General features: G+C 38.6%; 1 protein-coding gene across 8 annotated transcripts in view; it reads right to left on the bottom strand.

Moving 5' to 3' along the window:
* Positions 1-447: 447 nt before the first annotated feature.
* Positions 448-15,638, bottom strand: part of LOC127863393 (uncharacterized) — a 54,536-nt gene continuing 39,345 nt past the window's right edge. For 6 of the 8 annotated variants that reach the window (XM_052402906.1, XM_052402910.1, XM_052402913.1 and 3 more), the window contains exons 2-14: positions 14,208-15,315; positions 12,967-13,149; positions 10,758-10,827; positions 10,361-10,448; positions 9,565-9,772; positions 9,033-9,149; positions 8,749-8,797; positions 8,108-8,237; positions 7,405-7,533; positions 5,828-5,978; positions 4,476-4,570; positions 3,499-3,627; positions 448-3,017 (exon numbers count right to left, since the gene is read on the bottom strand). In XM_052402906.1, the coding sequence (XP_052258866.1) occupies positions 684-3,017; positions 3,499-3,627; positions 4,476-4,570; positions 5,828-5,978; positions 7,405-7,533; positions 8,108-8,237; positions 8,749-8,797; positions 9,033-9,149; positions 9,565-9,772; positions 10,361-10,448; positions 10,758-10,827; positions 12,967-13,149; positions 14,208-15,315 (4,791 nt within the window). In that variant the 3' untranslated portion in view covers positions 448-683. Of the gene's footprint in view, positions 3,018-3,498; positions 3,628-4,475; positions 4,571-5,827; positions 5,979-7,404; positions 7,534-8,107; positions 8,238-8,748; positions 8,798-9,032; positions 9,150-9,564; positions 9,773-10,360; positions 10,449-10,757; positions 10,828-12,966; positions 13,150-14,207; positions 15,316-15,499 lie in introns of all 8 variants that reach the window. The other 2 variants (XM_052402907.1, XM_052402905.1) reach the window with 2 other exon arrangements.

Raw genomic sequence — 15,638 nt, forward strand, 5'->3', positions numbered from 1 at the left:
AAAAGTGTGAATCCTTATCAATCGAATCACGACTTTTAATTGCAGAAAAACATGAAATTTTAATGTATTCCACAAATGCTGACATTTGTCATTCACAGAACAGTGTGAAACGAAACAAGTACGAAATTATTTGAAAGATACAGTTGCCATAAAATATTTTCGAACACGATTTCTTCGCTGACCTCAATGTTCGAGGGATAATAGTTTTCTTTCCGAGAAATCAGTATTTACCAACTGGTTTTATCAACGCTTATTAAAATATAACGGTTAAAGGGTGTTCTAAAAATGGTTGACAAAACTAATCATTTATTTTTAAAAATGATTTTTTTCTTTTTGGTAAGTAACATAACACAAACTTATTCAAATCCGATAGATTGTAAACTAATTATGTATCATGTATCTAGCGAAAACATAAAAATGGCAACGTGTGTATCTTTCAAAAATACTACACTTGTCTGTGGCATACACAAACGCCAGATATTGAGAATAAAAAAATATCAAAATTAAATTTAATTTAAATTAATTTTACGACAAGAGGTACATTTGTGTTTGTGTAAATGGTAAAAAAAAACTGGCAAATGCCTCATGTCGGCCACACGTTATCAGAAGTTATCACTTGCAAAAAAAAAACTTTGACAATATTTTTAACACAATCACAGTTTATTGACAATCGTAGTTTTAAACTAAATTGCCATGTAAGAAACCTCGTCAGTGTTCTGAACAGCAGACGATGAAGACGTTGACGTTGCAAAAATATTCCTACGCGCTTCGTAAGTAGTTCCAAAGCTTGGGTTTCTAGTATACGGCGAACTACCTTTTGTTATCCGGTCGAACGCAGAGTGACTGTAATTCGCAGCGCGGCGGAGTTTAGCTCCATAACCATCGTCTACGACATTGTCTGCGCGGTCGTTGTCAAGGTAACCATTGTTTTCATGAAAACCGTTTGTCACGTGATGGTTTGATGGAGATGACGTGGAGACCACGTGGCCATTCGACAATGGCGTATATTTGTGGTTAGCGGGCGAAGATTTTGGTGTGACGTAGGTCGAATGTGTCTGACCTTCAGAAAACTGTCCTTGCGGCGTAGAATAAAGGCTATGCGGAGAATTATAGGCAGTAGAGACATCTTCGCGTCTATTTGGCGTAGATGGATACGTTTCGCCGCGTTTGTCTGTCGTCCAACGTGACGGAGGCGAATATGCCGTGGACGGTTGGGCACTGTAAGGCTTTGCTGCAAGACTGGACTGCGAAAACGATGGTGCATCAACATTCTGAATATGGCTTTGGGATTTACCGGACCGAGGCGGCAAAGGAGGCGACGCTTCCGGTAAACCGTCACGGTTGGTAGCGCTCTCCTCATTATAAGACTCAGTTTTATCAAATTTATCAATGAGCGACCCGACAGACTGTGCATTAATGGGAACGCGGTTTCCAGGAGTGACGTAATTTTTGTTTTCGAGTACAGCTCGTTTACGAGGCGTGTCCGGTAATGCAGCGTGCTTTTCCGGTGTATTTAGGGTCTTTGACAATCGACCGTAAGGGGAGTCTTCTGCGTTCAATGGACGAGTGTTGTGTGTGTGATTCGATGATGTTTGAGGCTGAGTTTGGTCATGTCCGTTTTTCGAATACGGGTTTTTACTTTCGGCCCCGTCATATCCTTTAGCGATATCGTTTGAAATATTGCTCGTTAAATTTGCAAAGTTTTGTCGCAGTGATTTTGCCGGCTCCGCATGAAGTCGCGGTATATTTGGATTTTCGAATTTCCCCTGATTTTCGTAGTTATTGATCATCCTAGCTTTGTATGATGGGGCCGCAACCGCAACAACTCGCTTGGACTCCGCGCCGGGGCTCACGAATTTCCCATCTGTAAAACCATTGCCATTGTCATTCGCGTTTGATCCACCAGACTTGCTATTAAACAGGTAACGTTCATTATTATTTACGTCATTTTGCTCCACGTTTTGCCTCATTTGCGGAGGGACGCCATTTTGATGTTCATATCGATTGACGCTTGGCGCCAAAATATCGTCTGCATCTGGATCGTCTATCGGTGAAATGATAGTATCGGGAATCGGTCGGCTGTTAAACTCGCTTTCAAGGCTCGCTAAAAGTCCATTATCTGGTACCTGAAACTTGTCGCCAAGTTTGAAACCGGAAGTGGATGCGGTTGGATAATTGGGCCGGTGACCATCATATGGGGAGGATATACAGATGCCATTTTGTGCAGCAACCGGAGATTCATACGCTTTAGGATCGCCTGATTTTGTGTCCTTTGACTTTCGACTATGATCGTTGTGCTTTTTCGAGCTTCCGCTTGAAAACTTCTGCTTCATATTATTTTTAAACTTTGAAAAGGACTTAGCGGGGCTTTGCGTCTTCGCTTCGGGAATGCCATCTGCCGCGTCACATTCAACGCCTTTTCGCACCTGCTCGCGTTCTCGCTTAAGCCACGCTTTCAACGAGAATTGCTGAGATTTCTTGTCGCTTTCCTTTGTAATAGTTACTGCAGACGACGAGTCGTGATGAATGCCGGTGATGCCATTTTCTGCTGGAGGAGTGACATGACCACTCGGAGCAGGTTGACCGGAAGTAGTGAACGAATTCAGTTGTTGTTGTTGTTGTTGATGATGCTGTTGTGGATATTTATAGCCTTGGAAACGTTCTAGTTCAGAATGGTTTTCGTAATTTGGAGGCGGAATGGGGGAGAACGGCGGAGTGCCGTTTTGCGCGTGCGGTTTAGGCTGAGGCTTTCTGACGTCAACGGAAGACGGCGGCATTGAGGTCAGAGGCTTCGGCGACGATGAGCGGTCGCTACTGGGATGATAAACGTCGTCAGCGTTTCGAGACCGGCTTGGTTTCGGTGGAACCGTCGGTCTTGTCGACTTGTCGGCCGCTTCTGCCCAACGGGCGTTATTGCGCTGCGCTGTCGACGTTTTCGGGTCGTTGACGTTATTGGAGTCTAAACCTTGGAGCACGCCAGCGCGGAATGTACCATAACCCTGGAGGGAACTCGCCGACTGGAAATAAAAGGCAGGACAGGTTTAGGTCTTGTTATATGTGCACTAAATTTTTAAGATGATGAATTACTTAAACATATTTCGTTTTGCTCAAGTGCATGTTAATCCGTTGTCTTATAGGGAAACCATAAGGTCCATTTCCTGTGCAGTGCCAGTACTTTGAGTTTTTGCAATGATTCCGAGAACGCTCACAATTGGGATTGAACGCGCGACCTATGACGGACACCGGGTCCTCAAAGACACCACCATGGTTGAGCCGGGGTGTGTTAACATAATGTATTTAATATAAACATGATCATTACTGACAGTAGTTTGAAACTTATAACTAAAATTATCCATACTTGGAAAGGAGTGCGTTTTTATATTTCCACAATATCTGCACAGTCCTTGCACATAATAAGAATGTAACCGTTACGTCTTCTCAATCACATTTGGAATAAATAAAGATCTACTATACAAATATTAGTGTGTAGCCGCTTACCAGTTGACCTTTGTACTTGAACTCGAGTTCAAACCTCTCCTTGGCCAGACGACGATGTGCCAGCTTCCAGAAGTATTTGCAGTCGTGCAGAAACACCGCCCAGACGTGGAAGAATTGCTGTGGCGTGACCTTTAAAAGAGGAAGTCAAAGGTCAAGGAGGTAAATCAGGTCAGCGCTATTAAAACTGAGAGAGGATTGCTAACGATGTCTTACTTCAAAGCGTTTATAGTAAAAACGAGGGTTCAGAAGACAATGCGTGCATGCAAAACAAGACTTATAAGCATAGGTCAATGCTGAATACCAAAAGATTAAGAGCTTGATGTCAACAGTCAAGACTAAAAGACCAAACATCACAGATATTCCGAAAGCCAATTATATAGGGCCGAATGTCTATTTTTGTGGCGCCGATCAGTGCAATATGTTAAGCTATCCAGTCAAAGATCCAGATTATAAGGGGTTCAGATATCAATGGGATGAATTCAAAGATCAAGGTAACGGTTTGGGGTCAAGGCAGTGTCAATGCCGACTTTATTTTATAATGTTCAGGGATATACGGCCACAATTAACCCATTTTTGCCTAGCGTCTAGAAAAGGCCTTGGCAAACAGCGTAGACCCAGATGAGACGGCGTCTCATCTGGGTCTGCGCTGTTTGCTTTAAGGAATTTCTTTAAGCAATATTCTAAATATAGTAATAAATATACTAGACATCCCTAATTTTGGAAATAAATTGATCCAATTTAAAAGGATGGGAGAGTCCACTAGGCATACATGGGTTAATGACTCTGTTTGAGTTGCTTATATTCCATGAAACATTTTTAAGATCTATGCAAACGTGTGTGGAGAAAATAGGGGGAATTATGAAGATAAATACTTAACGTAATCAATAAGTCGACAAAATTGTTCAACAAAAAACAAAGCAATGTATCATAAATACGAAACATAACAAGGAAAGGGAAAGTGAGAAGAAATAACTTACACGTTGTTTATCTACATAGAAATAGTTGATGGTCTTGTCGAATATGTCCCTCGTGTCTTGGAGCACCTTCTCCTGTTCTCCGATAACCTCCAAGGCTGAAATATGGAGGACGAATAAGCGCCCTACTATAAATTTGGGTAAATAAAGGGAGGCAATATGTACACTGAAATAGGGTGGCTTCATCGTGAGGGAAAGAACAGATGACAGATGTAAAAACTTCTATTTATAAAATAAGATTTACAGCAATATTTTGACGTAAATACATGGGACGAATATGTCAACCGAGTTGTGGGGATAAGTTTTATACTTATATATTGCATGAAATAACACCGACAAATATGTAAACCGAATATGGCGGGATATGCTTTATAGAAATATATTGCATTATATAACAATGGCAAAAATGTAAAACCGAAAACGGGGGATAAGCTATATAGAAATATATTGAATGACAGAACATGGACAATATGTGTAATAATAATCTAGGGAGGGCAAAGCTTCATATTAATATTATGGGGGGAAAACGGGTGTCGATGACCTGAACAAGGGAGACAATAAGCTACGTACTTATAGGAGGAAATTTAACCCATTTATGCCTAGTGGACTCTCCCATCCTTCAAAATTGGATCAATTTATTTCCAAAATAAGAGATGTCTAGTATATTTATTTCTATATTTAGAATATTTTTACAGAAATTCCTTTAAGCAAACAGCGCAGACCCCCAGATGAGACGCCGCATGATGCGGCGTCTCATATGGGCCTACGCTGTTTGTGAAGGCCTTTTTTTCTAGACGCTAGGCATAAATGGGTTAAAGAAGCCAGTTTGGAAACTGTAATAATTGATCATTTAGCAATAAACTTCTCAAATGTGCTGAAATAAATAGAAACCATAAATGAAGAGGACACTTATACTAAAGGATAAATATAATAGGATCGATATGTTATGTGATACAGTGGCACAATTAGTAGCTCTCATATGTAGGTGGAACGTAACTTTTATCAATGTGGTGACTGAACTTAGAGGGGAAAAATTAGCTACAGACTTAGATATTGAAAAAAAATCATTAGTGAACTGAAATACGGAGTTTAGGAACAAACTAAGATATTACCGGGAATAAAATAAGGACCGATGTGTGAACTTTAATTGGGTATGAGCATATAGAGAATACTAGTACATAAATAGGCATCACTGTTAGAAGAAATATATAGTAAGGAGTCAACAATTTTAAAATAAAATTATTTATAAAATAACTGTGACAACAATTTTAAATTAAAACAAAGTTCATACAATAAAAAATCTTAAAACCAGTAATGAAAGTAGCAATACTGTAACAGAGACCATGATCCCTTACCCGCAGCGAAGAAGTTCTCCGCCGTGACCCTGAAGCTGTCCATGGGCCGCGTGGTGTCCTTGTTCACCCGGGGGTCAAGCAGCCGCTCCCGCACGTGGCGTAGGTCGGAGTGGAGATTGGAGAGAGCGTCCTGAAGACCCTCGAACGAGACCTGCGGGTGGAAACATAGTAAAATACAACCGTTTGCTTCAGTTTTCCAATATACGCCATTTTCAGAATGTCCCATGAACCTCAATAGGAATTTGAAGTATGCAACACAAAAAAAAGTATATGTTGTCTACAGCTTATTAAAGATATTGAGTAGAAACATGAAAGCATGATTGAGTTTTAAATTCAGTTGTAGGTCCCCTGTATTTCATTTCTAAGTGGAATTGACGCAATATCGCAAGTACTCAATATTTGCGAGATAAACGTACTTCAACGTACTTGCATTTCCTAGCTGCGGAATATAGCAAACAAATTCAAAAGTATAACGTTATGACGTCAACGTGTTTATAAAAATGACGTCATTGTATGCATGCTGTGTTCACCCCATGTACGTCGATATAAGAAAATTGCTGCAGATAACTGCAGCAAATTGCATCTGCAGTTAGAAGATTCTTGCATATTAATTTAATTTATACGATCTTAATGAATTCATTTAGCTATGTATTGCACACATGTATTAAGTGATCTCTGACTATACTATGCATCAATTGTTTTGCACTAAATCCATTTCTAAAAAGCAATAAAAGTAATGTCCTGATAAAATATAACAATAACGAAAAGGTGTTGTGATTATTAATTTTAGTCATCAACATCGCAAAGTTTTGAAGTGAACTATTTCAAAGTAATGATGTAATTTATCGGATAAAAGGTTATTCGGATGTTTTTTATTTGATACCGCAAGGGTTAATGGGTTTAAATTAATACATTATGTTGAATAATGAATAACGCAAAACTGTTTAAAGAGAATGTTTTAAATAGGTCCAAAATTATCATTGATAAAGCTTAAGGTCCAAAATTATTATTGATAAAGCTCAAAGTGCGTAAAAAAAATGCTGCAACGGAAGGGTTATATTGTGTTTTTATTGTACATATGTACAACATTGTTTCAACAAAATCCACTTGCTTGCATAATATGTGTCCTTCAATAAATGTAAGTTAATGTAGATCACACGTTTTACATATATCTTGCTTTTGTGCAATAATTGATAAATTTCAGCCAATATTTTGCAGTTGTTATTAAATTACTATATCTATAGGTACTAGAAAGTATAAGAAAACGTATAAGAATAAGTAATAACTTATTTTTTATATTTTAAAATTTACAGTTCATAATTTTCTTTTTGTCAATAAAATACCATAGCACTATAAATGTCGATCACCAAGATCTGTCTGCATGTTTCTTTGATCCGCTGAATGCTTCGTTAATCAACGTAAATAGGGTTGTGTTATTTATTATAATTATTGTTCGTATTTTCGTTTGCTTACTTTCAAAAGACATAAAGAGTAACGATGGCTTTAACATGCCTAACATAATGCCAGAAGAGCGCTCATTTAAGATATTTGCTCGAAAATTCGCTCTATACTCTTACCAGGGCCGCATGCCTCATGTTCGAAGGTTCGGGTAACCGGAAACGGGTGGGGCATCCAATCTCAACCTCGCTTTCAAACACCTGACAGTAGGTTTTCAAGACGAACTCCAACAATGTTCCTTTGCCATCCTGCAATCACCAGGTAATACGGATAATTGATTTTTTTATTTGACAAAAGCATAAAACATGCGACTTTTTTGCAGCCATGCTTAAATCGTTGATGAGCTATTTTCTATATTGCACATGGGGTAGGTTCTTTTGCAAACATGAAGATGATTTTGATTATGAAACTAACACATCTATATCGTTATCAACATAAGCATCATTAGCAAATGTATGCCCAATTGACTCTCCCATCCTTCTAAATTGGATCAATTTATTTCCAAAATTAGGGATGTCTAGTATATTTAGTTCTATATTTAGAATATTTCTTACAGAAATTCCTTTAAACAAACAGCTCAGACCCTGATGAGACGCCGTATGATGTGGCGTCTCATCTGGGTATACGCTGTTCGCCAAGGCCTTTTTTCTAGACGCTAGGCATCAATGGCTTAATTTTAACACAAATATTGAATGGACAAAATATTTATTATGCATATGACGAAAGCACGCATATTTAACCAGACATCCCGCGATTCTCCTCCAAAAGAAAACAATCAATTAAATATAATCAAATAAAATGAATTATCAGCCCCTATTTTACTCTGTCTCGGAGATCTTTCAGCTTGTTTACGACGTCGAGATTAAAGCCGTCTGCTTGTCCCATTTCCGTCGCTCCGTTCATGTAGTTGCCGACTGACAGAAGCGTTTCTAAGAGGTTCTTTAATGGTGTGCTGGAAAAAGGGGGAGATAGTAATATGCTTAAAAAAATATTTAGTAACTTATTTAGTAGAAGCTGTCTTATAAAACTCATATACTGTGCTAGCACGAAATCTTTTTTGTCAAAAAGCTTTGATAATTGTCACAGTGGTTGTTATGATGATGATGATGATGATGATGATGATGATGATGATGGTGGTGGTGGTGGTGGTGGTAATGGTGGTGGTGATGATGATGATGATGATGTTGACGACGACGACGATGATGATGATAATGATGATGATGATTTCCGGGAACGGGGATTGAACCCGGATAGCCTATGTAAGAAGCGCATGTGCTAACCACTGCGGTAGCCGGACATACGATGAATGATCGAAACAAAGTGGTCAGCTTTATAAAGTCTCAGCTCGTAAACAACTCCGTGGACGTACACTTTGAGTACGAGAACAGTGATGCGATTGATAGCAATACTGATTGTGAAGACGATGGTAATGTTGAGAGGATGAGGAAGAAAAACTAACGTACCTGGTAGAGACTTCGTCGCACGCCGTGTTAAGCTCCCGCATTTGCTGATCTGAAAAGGCGAAATAACTATGTATCATACATTTCACGAACATCGACAGTAAACAATTCAAAATATGCATGTAAAATAATACTAAATTAGTCGTTATATTTGTTTTCGCAATTTAGTAGCCGCAAATAATGTAACTAAAATAAGCCAATACGAGCACTTAAAAAGGAAATATCTAAAGCGTACCATTTTACATCAGCAACACAACATAAGTTTCTATAAATAGAAATGACGTCACCTATTTCAAACAGGTGCCACAACAACCGGAACCGGAAGCGGATGAACTCGAGTCTGTCCTTAAAGTGGTCCACTTTTGAGAGTTCAAACACCAGGTACTCGGGATGATCGAGGTGACCTTGACACAAAATTGAAATTTTAATCATTTTTAATATTGTCAGATTTGTTAGGCTTGTGCCTGTTTCTCTAAAAATGGAATTTTCAAACAGGAATTTTAAGAATCTTCGAAAAACTGTTGGAATGCTATTCAAATTTCATTGCAGATAAAAAGCATTCGATTCTTATTATGCCTTATTCTGATAATCTACCAGAAAGCCCTATCTTGAAAATCAATGTGGGTGCGTGAAAGGTTTGACTTTGCACGAGTTATCAATTTTTACATGAAAAAAAGCATTACAGTAAAGGTAAAAATAGGTTTAAGATAAACCGTGAAAAAGTCCCTTAAAGAAATGTGTTGTAATAAGGTGCGTTTAAAATTGGACCCATAAGATTGATTGATGTACCGATAGGAAATCGGAACTGTGCCAACTGACCTGCCCCTTTTTTGCGAACATGGTAGAGAATCTTGTCAACGTCATGATTCGGTGAAAGTAGTTCCGATAACTCCGCCAACCCCTCGTGATTAATTTGTGACGTATCGAGCGTCGACACAGAAGAAATGACGTCATTCAGCGTCGCGCGCAGGCATTTCATGCAGACGACAATCCGCTTGGAGCGTTCTGAGTCATATATGCTAACCAACTGGAAAATAATAGCGTTTCGTTCGGAATTTTCATTAAAATGAAGAGACACCAAAAATGGTAGCGTAGTTTGAATTCATGGAACTCGTTTATTATAGCTCAATTGTTTTGTGGTAGAATAAGTGGTAATATGAAGTTTGCAATTGCAGCTGGCAGTTTGAATAGTATTTTATCTTCATATAAAGATACGTTGAATAAAAGTAAAATAATAATTTTTTCGGAAGTAACAAATAAAAAGTCGCTTATTTTCACACATTTGCTACGTATAATGATAAACAGTAGCATAGTTTATCGAATTAATTTCTTTTTTTCTAGCGACATATTAATGACGTCATCATACGGTTTACATAATATTACGCATAAGTTCCAAACAGAACAGTCTAATAGGTAGGTTTATTTAAAATCTGATTCATATTGCAAAGGTTAACATACACTCTCTAACGTAACAAATAATGACGCAACCAAATACAAGTACCAGCTACATACTAGTAGTACGCATTGACACTCAAATAAAACTCCCATGGTAAATTGAAATTTGTACAGATATTTTTCTCTGACGTCACATATATAATCACCACATGTTGCGCACCTGCTGTCTAGAGCGCCCTCTACGTATAATGAGATCGTCGTAAAGGGTTGCGCCATCCGTCTGAGAAGCCGACGGGAGACTGAACAATCTGAAACCGGGCAAACAAGTACAATTTTATTGAAGCGCAATCGCCTCCCATATATTTTTTCAATTTTGAACATAGGGGAAGTAACCGCTGCTAAGATTTCGACAATAACGGTTACTTCCCATATGACGTAAACGGTGAAAGTATTTGTTTAACATTAATTGGATTTTCCTGCGCTTATTTTTTTTAAATTTCAAACGATGGGAAAAAAATCAAATATACACACGTTTAGATTTTTTCCTGTTTTCTTTCTGTATGGCAAACTGAAATAAATAACTGGATGGGGTAAAGTAGCGATATTTGTAAACTGACCTTTCAACTTCTTCCGGGTCAACTTTCGGCTCCATCATATGGTGCCATATTGTCGTCTGCTCGTCGCCACCTGAAATGTAAGAGATAATGATTATATTTCGTCTGTGTCCAAGTGTAAACAAAGCTTTAGGAGGGGGGGGGGGGGGTAATATAATTGTAGCACAAAAAGATCAAATATTAGTACACTTTCAATCCGAATTTTGATAGTATGTGTAATATTTTCAAATAATTACTTTCTCTCTGGCAATAAATAGTCAAGCCTGTAAATTCATTTTTTTAAATAAGATACTTTATTAGAGCTATAAGCTCTTAATGAAGAAAAAAAATGTTTTTATTCGTTAATATATCAATATAATATTCATGTAGTCAAGGCATCTTCCTAGCTGACATTTTAGTTATTTTCCATACTCAGATAAACACAAATTTGATATGCGCCTACTTATTTCACGTGATTAAGATTCCAAACAGCAGATGCTACCAAATGTATCTTTCTGGCTGGTACTTACTTAATTTTGTACACTCAGATAAACGCCAGTTTATTATGCACCTTCTAAGTTTACTTTATTAAGATCTCAAAAAAAAGATCATACCAAAACAGGTCTTAAGAGCTAAATAAAAATAACTTATAATCTTATATTTCCATGCATGGACATCTGCGTGCAATGTCCATTACCATAGTCTTATAAGTGTATTTTTAGTTCAAACTTAGCTCTCTTAATTGTATTCCGTTTTATACACATATTTTTAAAATACACTATTACTTAAATAAATATGCCGAACCGCTTAGGAACCGTTTAGAAAACAAACACTTAATTACATGAAACGAACACAAAAGTGTCGCGTTGTGTAGCTTCCACAATTACCGCAAAGTTCTGCCTATTCGAGACGTATTTATTTCGAAAACAACAAGTGCAACACGCATATTTATTCATTGTATATTTACGATCTACTTACTCGTACTATATTAATTTAGTTTGTCACTGGTGGATAACTCAAGCCTTTACAAATTGTCATCTTAAACAACGGTTTAATTTTACATTAATTTACTTACAATCTGTTCGTTGATTTAAGACGCCTATCTTTTATATAAAGCGTAATGATCTATATAATCCGATAGACACGTTTCATATAATAAGTTACTGATTTTTAACTACGAAGGGTTCCTCACATACAGAAGTCTTAGGCGGGGAAGGACCTCATTAACCTCTACATAAACACGCCCGCACACCCACACAAACACTCACTTTATAAAGTTATTTTCAAATTAAATAGTTGCGACACTGTGTTTTGAAGTTCTTCGTTAATTGACAATCAATCTACGGTTAACCTTCTTTTAAACCCAATGGTACTTTATACGAAAAATATTACCCGCGAAATTAAGAACGTTTACAGTAATCTGTTAAAGATAGTTGAACCGTTATTTTCCCCATTATGTGCACTTAGTTTAATGCTATTGAAATGCAGCAATGCTGATATAATTTAAATCGGTTCATCATAATTTCTGATAACTGGGGTGGTGGTTAAATACGTTTTCGTCTCTGAGCGGATTAACAACTAAGACGGTGGATATGTATATATAATTATACAGATTTTTGTCCCTTACGAGATGCTTTAAACGGGGTGATATGAAAAACTTGTTAAACAACAACAATACAAACTATTTTTGACCCGGCAGGACCCATATTCAAACTTGACCTAGACATCATCTAGATACAACTTCTGACCAAGTATGGTGAAGATCGGATGAAAACTACTTGAATTAGAGAGCGGACACCATGCTCAATGTTTAAAACGCACTAAGTGGACTGTGACCTAGTTTTTGACCTGCCATGACCCATGGTCGAACTTGGCCTAGGCATCATCTAGATACATCTTCTGACCAAGTTTAGTGAAGCTCTGATGAAAACTACTTGAATTAGAGAGCGGACACGGACCGACCGACAGACCGACAGACAAGCTCACTCCTATATACCCCCCTAAACTTTGTTTAGTGGGGGTATAATTAAAATGTAAGACCTCTTTGCAAGCTGCAAGTTATTATTCACCTGCTTGACACTTACCGCAGGCCCCGCCCGCCATGCATCAATCGTATAACCATGATTTTCAACATCAAGACGTGATAAAAAATAACAATAACAAAATCAGCAGCAGCAACATCACTGCCAATATACACTTAATCCAACCTCTAGAGGACAAAAGCGTCACTTACTTTCGTCTTTTAATATAATCCGTGTCCACGGAAGTGACGTCATATTTGCGTCCGTGTGAATGAAAGGCTTGCTGGGATTTAAGCGACTACCGCGACCCGGTCTAGGCGGCAATGGTGGTGGGTTTTCGCCGTCAATACCTGTCGCGCCCGGCGTCAACTTCCGGTCATTTTCAGATTTCGAGTCTGTTCGATAAATAAACATCCAACATTTAAACAACATTTTTCGCCATACCTCGTCACTCCACTTAATGTTTTAAATAAAGTAAAATGAAGGATATGTAACCCAAAAAGCCTTCGGAGAGTGAAAAAAATATCATGAAAGTCCTGATTCCAAACGCTTATCCGATTATGATCCAGAATAAAATAACTGTCATTCATTCATATGCTCTTTAAAACATTTACAGACAAAAAAGTACTTTAAATATTCAATACTTATATTAAGTGATGCACACATTAGAAAAACACCACAACATGCACCGGCAATAGCCGCGTGACAGGGGTGAACTTATTGGAAGCATAAGAATCTGTTTGAATAGTTCCTTTGTTCCTTCTTTCGGTTTCAAAAGGTCAAATGCGCCAACCTGCGGCGAAACGGCACTCTTTTTAATACCGATAATGAGCGTATAATCACGTTGATTGAGACAGATACATGTTCCAGGAATTTAATTAACTGCCTTTATATGCGATACTTTTGTATACTAGACCCAGACACGCGAGAATAATTAGCGGTACTTAGTTGAGGATTTAATGGCGTCTCCATCCGGTTTGGGTTTATTGACGTCAATTTTTAAATTGAAAAATCATAGATCGATAGTTCGAAAAGTCAGAGATATTGAAAAATAGAAAAAATACTTGAACTGGATAAGGGATCAGGAAAAAAAAAATATAATAATACCTTTTGAAACCCGTCATTACGATTGTATTTAGCCCAGTCAATCTAAGATGTTTTAGCAGGGTTTACAAGTTCTCAAATAAAGAGCGAAACCTTTAGACTTACCCTTGCAAGCGACACACAAAAACAAAAATGGGGGAAACAACGCCTCAACAGAGGAATTTTTTTTGGACAAGAAACAAATAAAAGAACTCAAAAATAGTTCCGGGCGCCAATTTAACTCACAAAACACTCTTGCAAGTCTTAATTGTACACAATTATTACATTTTCACCTTTACTCAAGAATTATTGTTTTACACTTTTAACTAACAAAATCCACAGAATGTATGTAAAACATGTTTATACTTACTCAAAAAGTTGAGGACCCCATTTTTGTTATTCATCATCGCGTAGGGCGACGACTTGGTGCTTGAGTTTTCCAGCATTTCCGCTATACTCCGTAATTCGTGCATCTTTGTCATGAGTTTATTAATTCTATCCTCGTAAGTGCGAAGTATGTGGGAATGTTCCTTCTTCATTCGTTTCATCTGCTCGATGAGTTGCTTCTCATTATCCGAGTAGGAATTTTGGTAGTCCTGAGGTGGTTGCTGCTGCCATCCCTGTTGTGACGTCACTAAAGTCGACGTAATTCGTGACGTCATTCCATCGACGTCAGAAGTGGTTGACGTATCTGTGGTTGTGACGCTGCGCGGAAAGCTCGACGTCCCGTCATACCCGGAACTCGTCGTTGTCCGCTCCATGACCGGAAGTGGTACCTCGTGGTCGGCCTCTTCCGGTATCACGTCATGATCCCGCGAGTTCGATGTCGCGGGAGAGGAAAATGACGTCTTTGCTGGCGATTTATCTCTATGACTATGTTTACTGTAGGAATGAGACAGGATATCAACTGAGCTTTCACTTGAGGCCGTGCTCGCTCGCTGCAAATTCCAGGATGTTTGATAACTCGATATGTGCGGATGTGACGTCACATGTTGCTCGCTGCGATCATTAACGTCGTTTTGAATTTCACGAAAGTACCTATTGACGTCATGAGAGTATTGCATACTGCTACTAGACTCACGAGAGCGTTCGATCGGCTTAATCGCTTCCCTTTGTTTGTACAACTCACGTTTTGTCAGCGTTACATCCGCACTGGAGTAACCGTAAGATTTTGGCGGGGTTGCCATTTTCTCGACCGCTGGATTTTGCGTCCCGCTAGACAATTTCGAAGCGGATCGTGACGTCATTTTCATGCCGCCATTCTCGTCGGCCCACGTATAGAGCTGGACAGAATCCTCGAAGGAAGTGGCGCCGAAGACTCCGCGTATAACACCGTCGTTGAAAAGTTGGCGGCAAAACTTGAGCGCCGTCGCCCTGCTCCGAAAGTGCTGGTGATGGCGCTCTAAGATGATTGTGACCAACTGGGACCCCTTGAACACGTTTTCGCTTCCGTTACTGCGTAGACGACTCCAGTTCATCTGAAAGACAGTCAAAATTGACGTTCTTAATGTTTACACATTAACGCTTATTTCCAGAAATATCACACGGCCAGCGCCACCCCTGTCGCTCTATTGCCGAAGGCCTTGTAAACACTTAAGCAGAAAATATGAAACATTTAACTCGCGACTGTGGTGCGCATTAAAAAAAAATACAAAAACATACATATTTTAAACCGGAAACATCACAACCGACTGTTTACTGGCTCCGTGGCTTTTAGCGATTGTATTGAGTTAGACAATTGTCGTTTATATTTATATGCATGCAAATATGGTTCAAATAAGAACCAGTCGCCGCGTTTACG

The sequence above is a fragment of the Dreissena polymorpha genome, unplaced genomic scaffold, assembly GCF_020536995.1.
Source record: "Dreissena polymorpha isolate Duluth1 unplaced genomic scaffold, UMN_Dpol_1.0 chrUn007, whole genome shotgun sequence".
Classification (NCBI taxonomy): Eukaryota; Metazoa; Mollusca; class Bivalvia; order Myida; family Dreissenidae; genus Dreissena; species Dreissena polymorpha.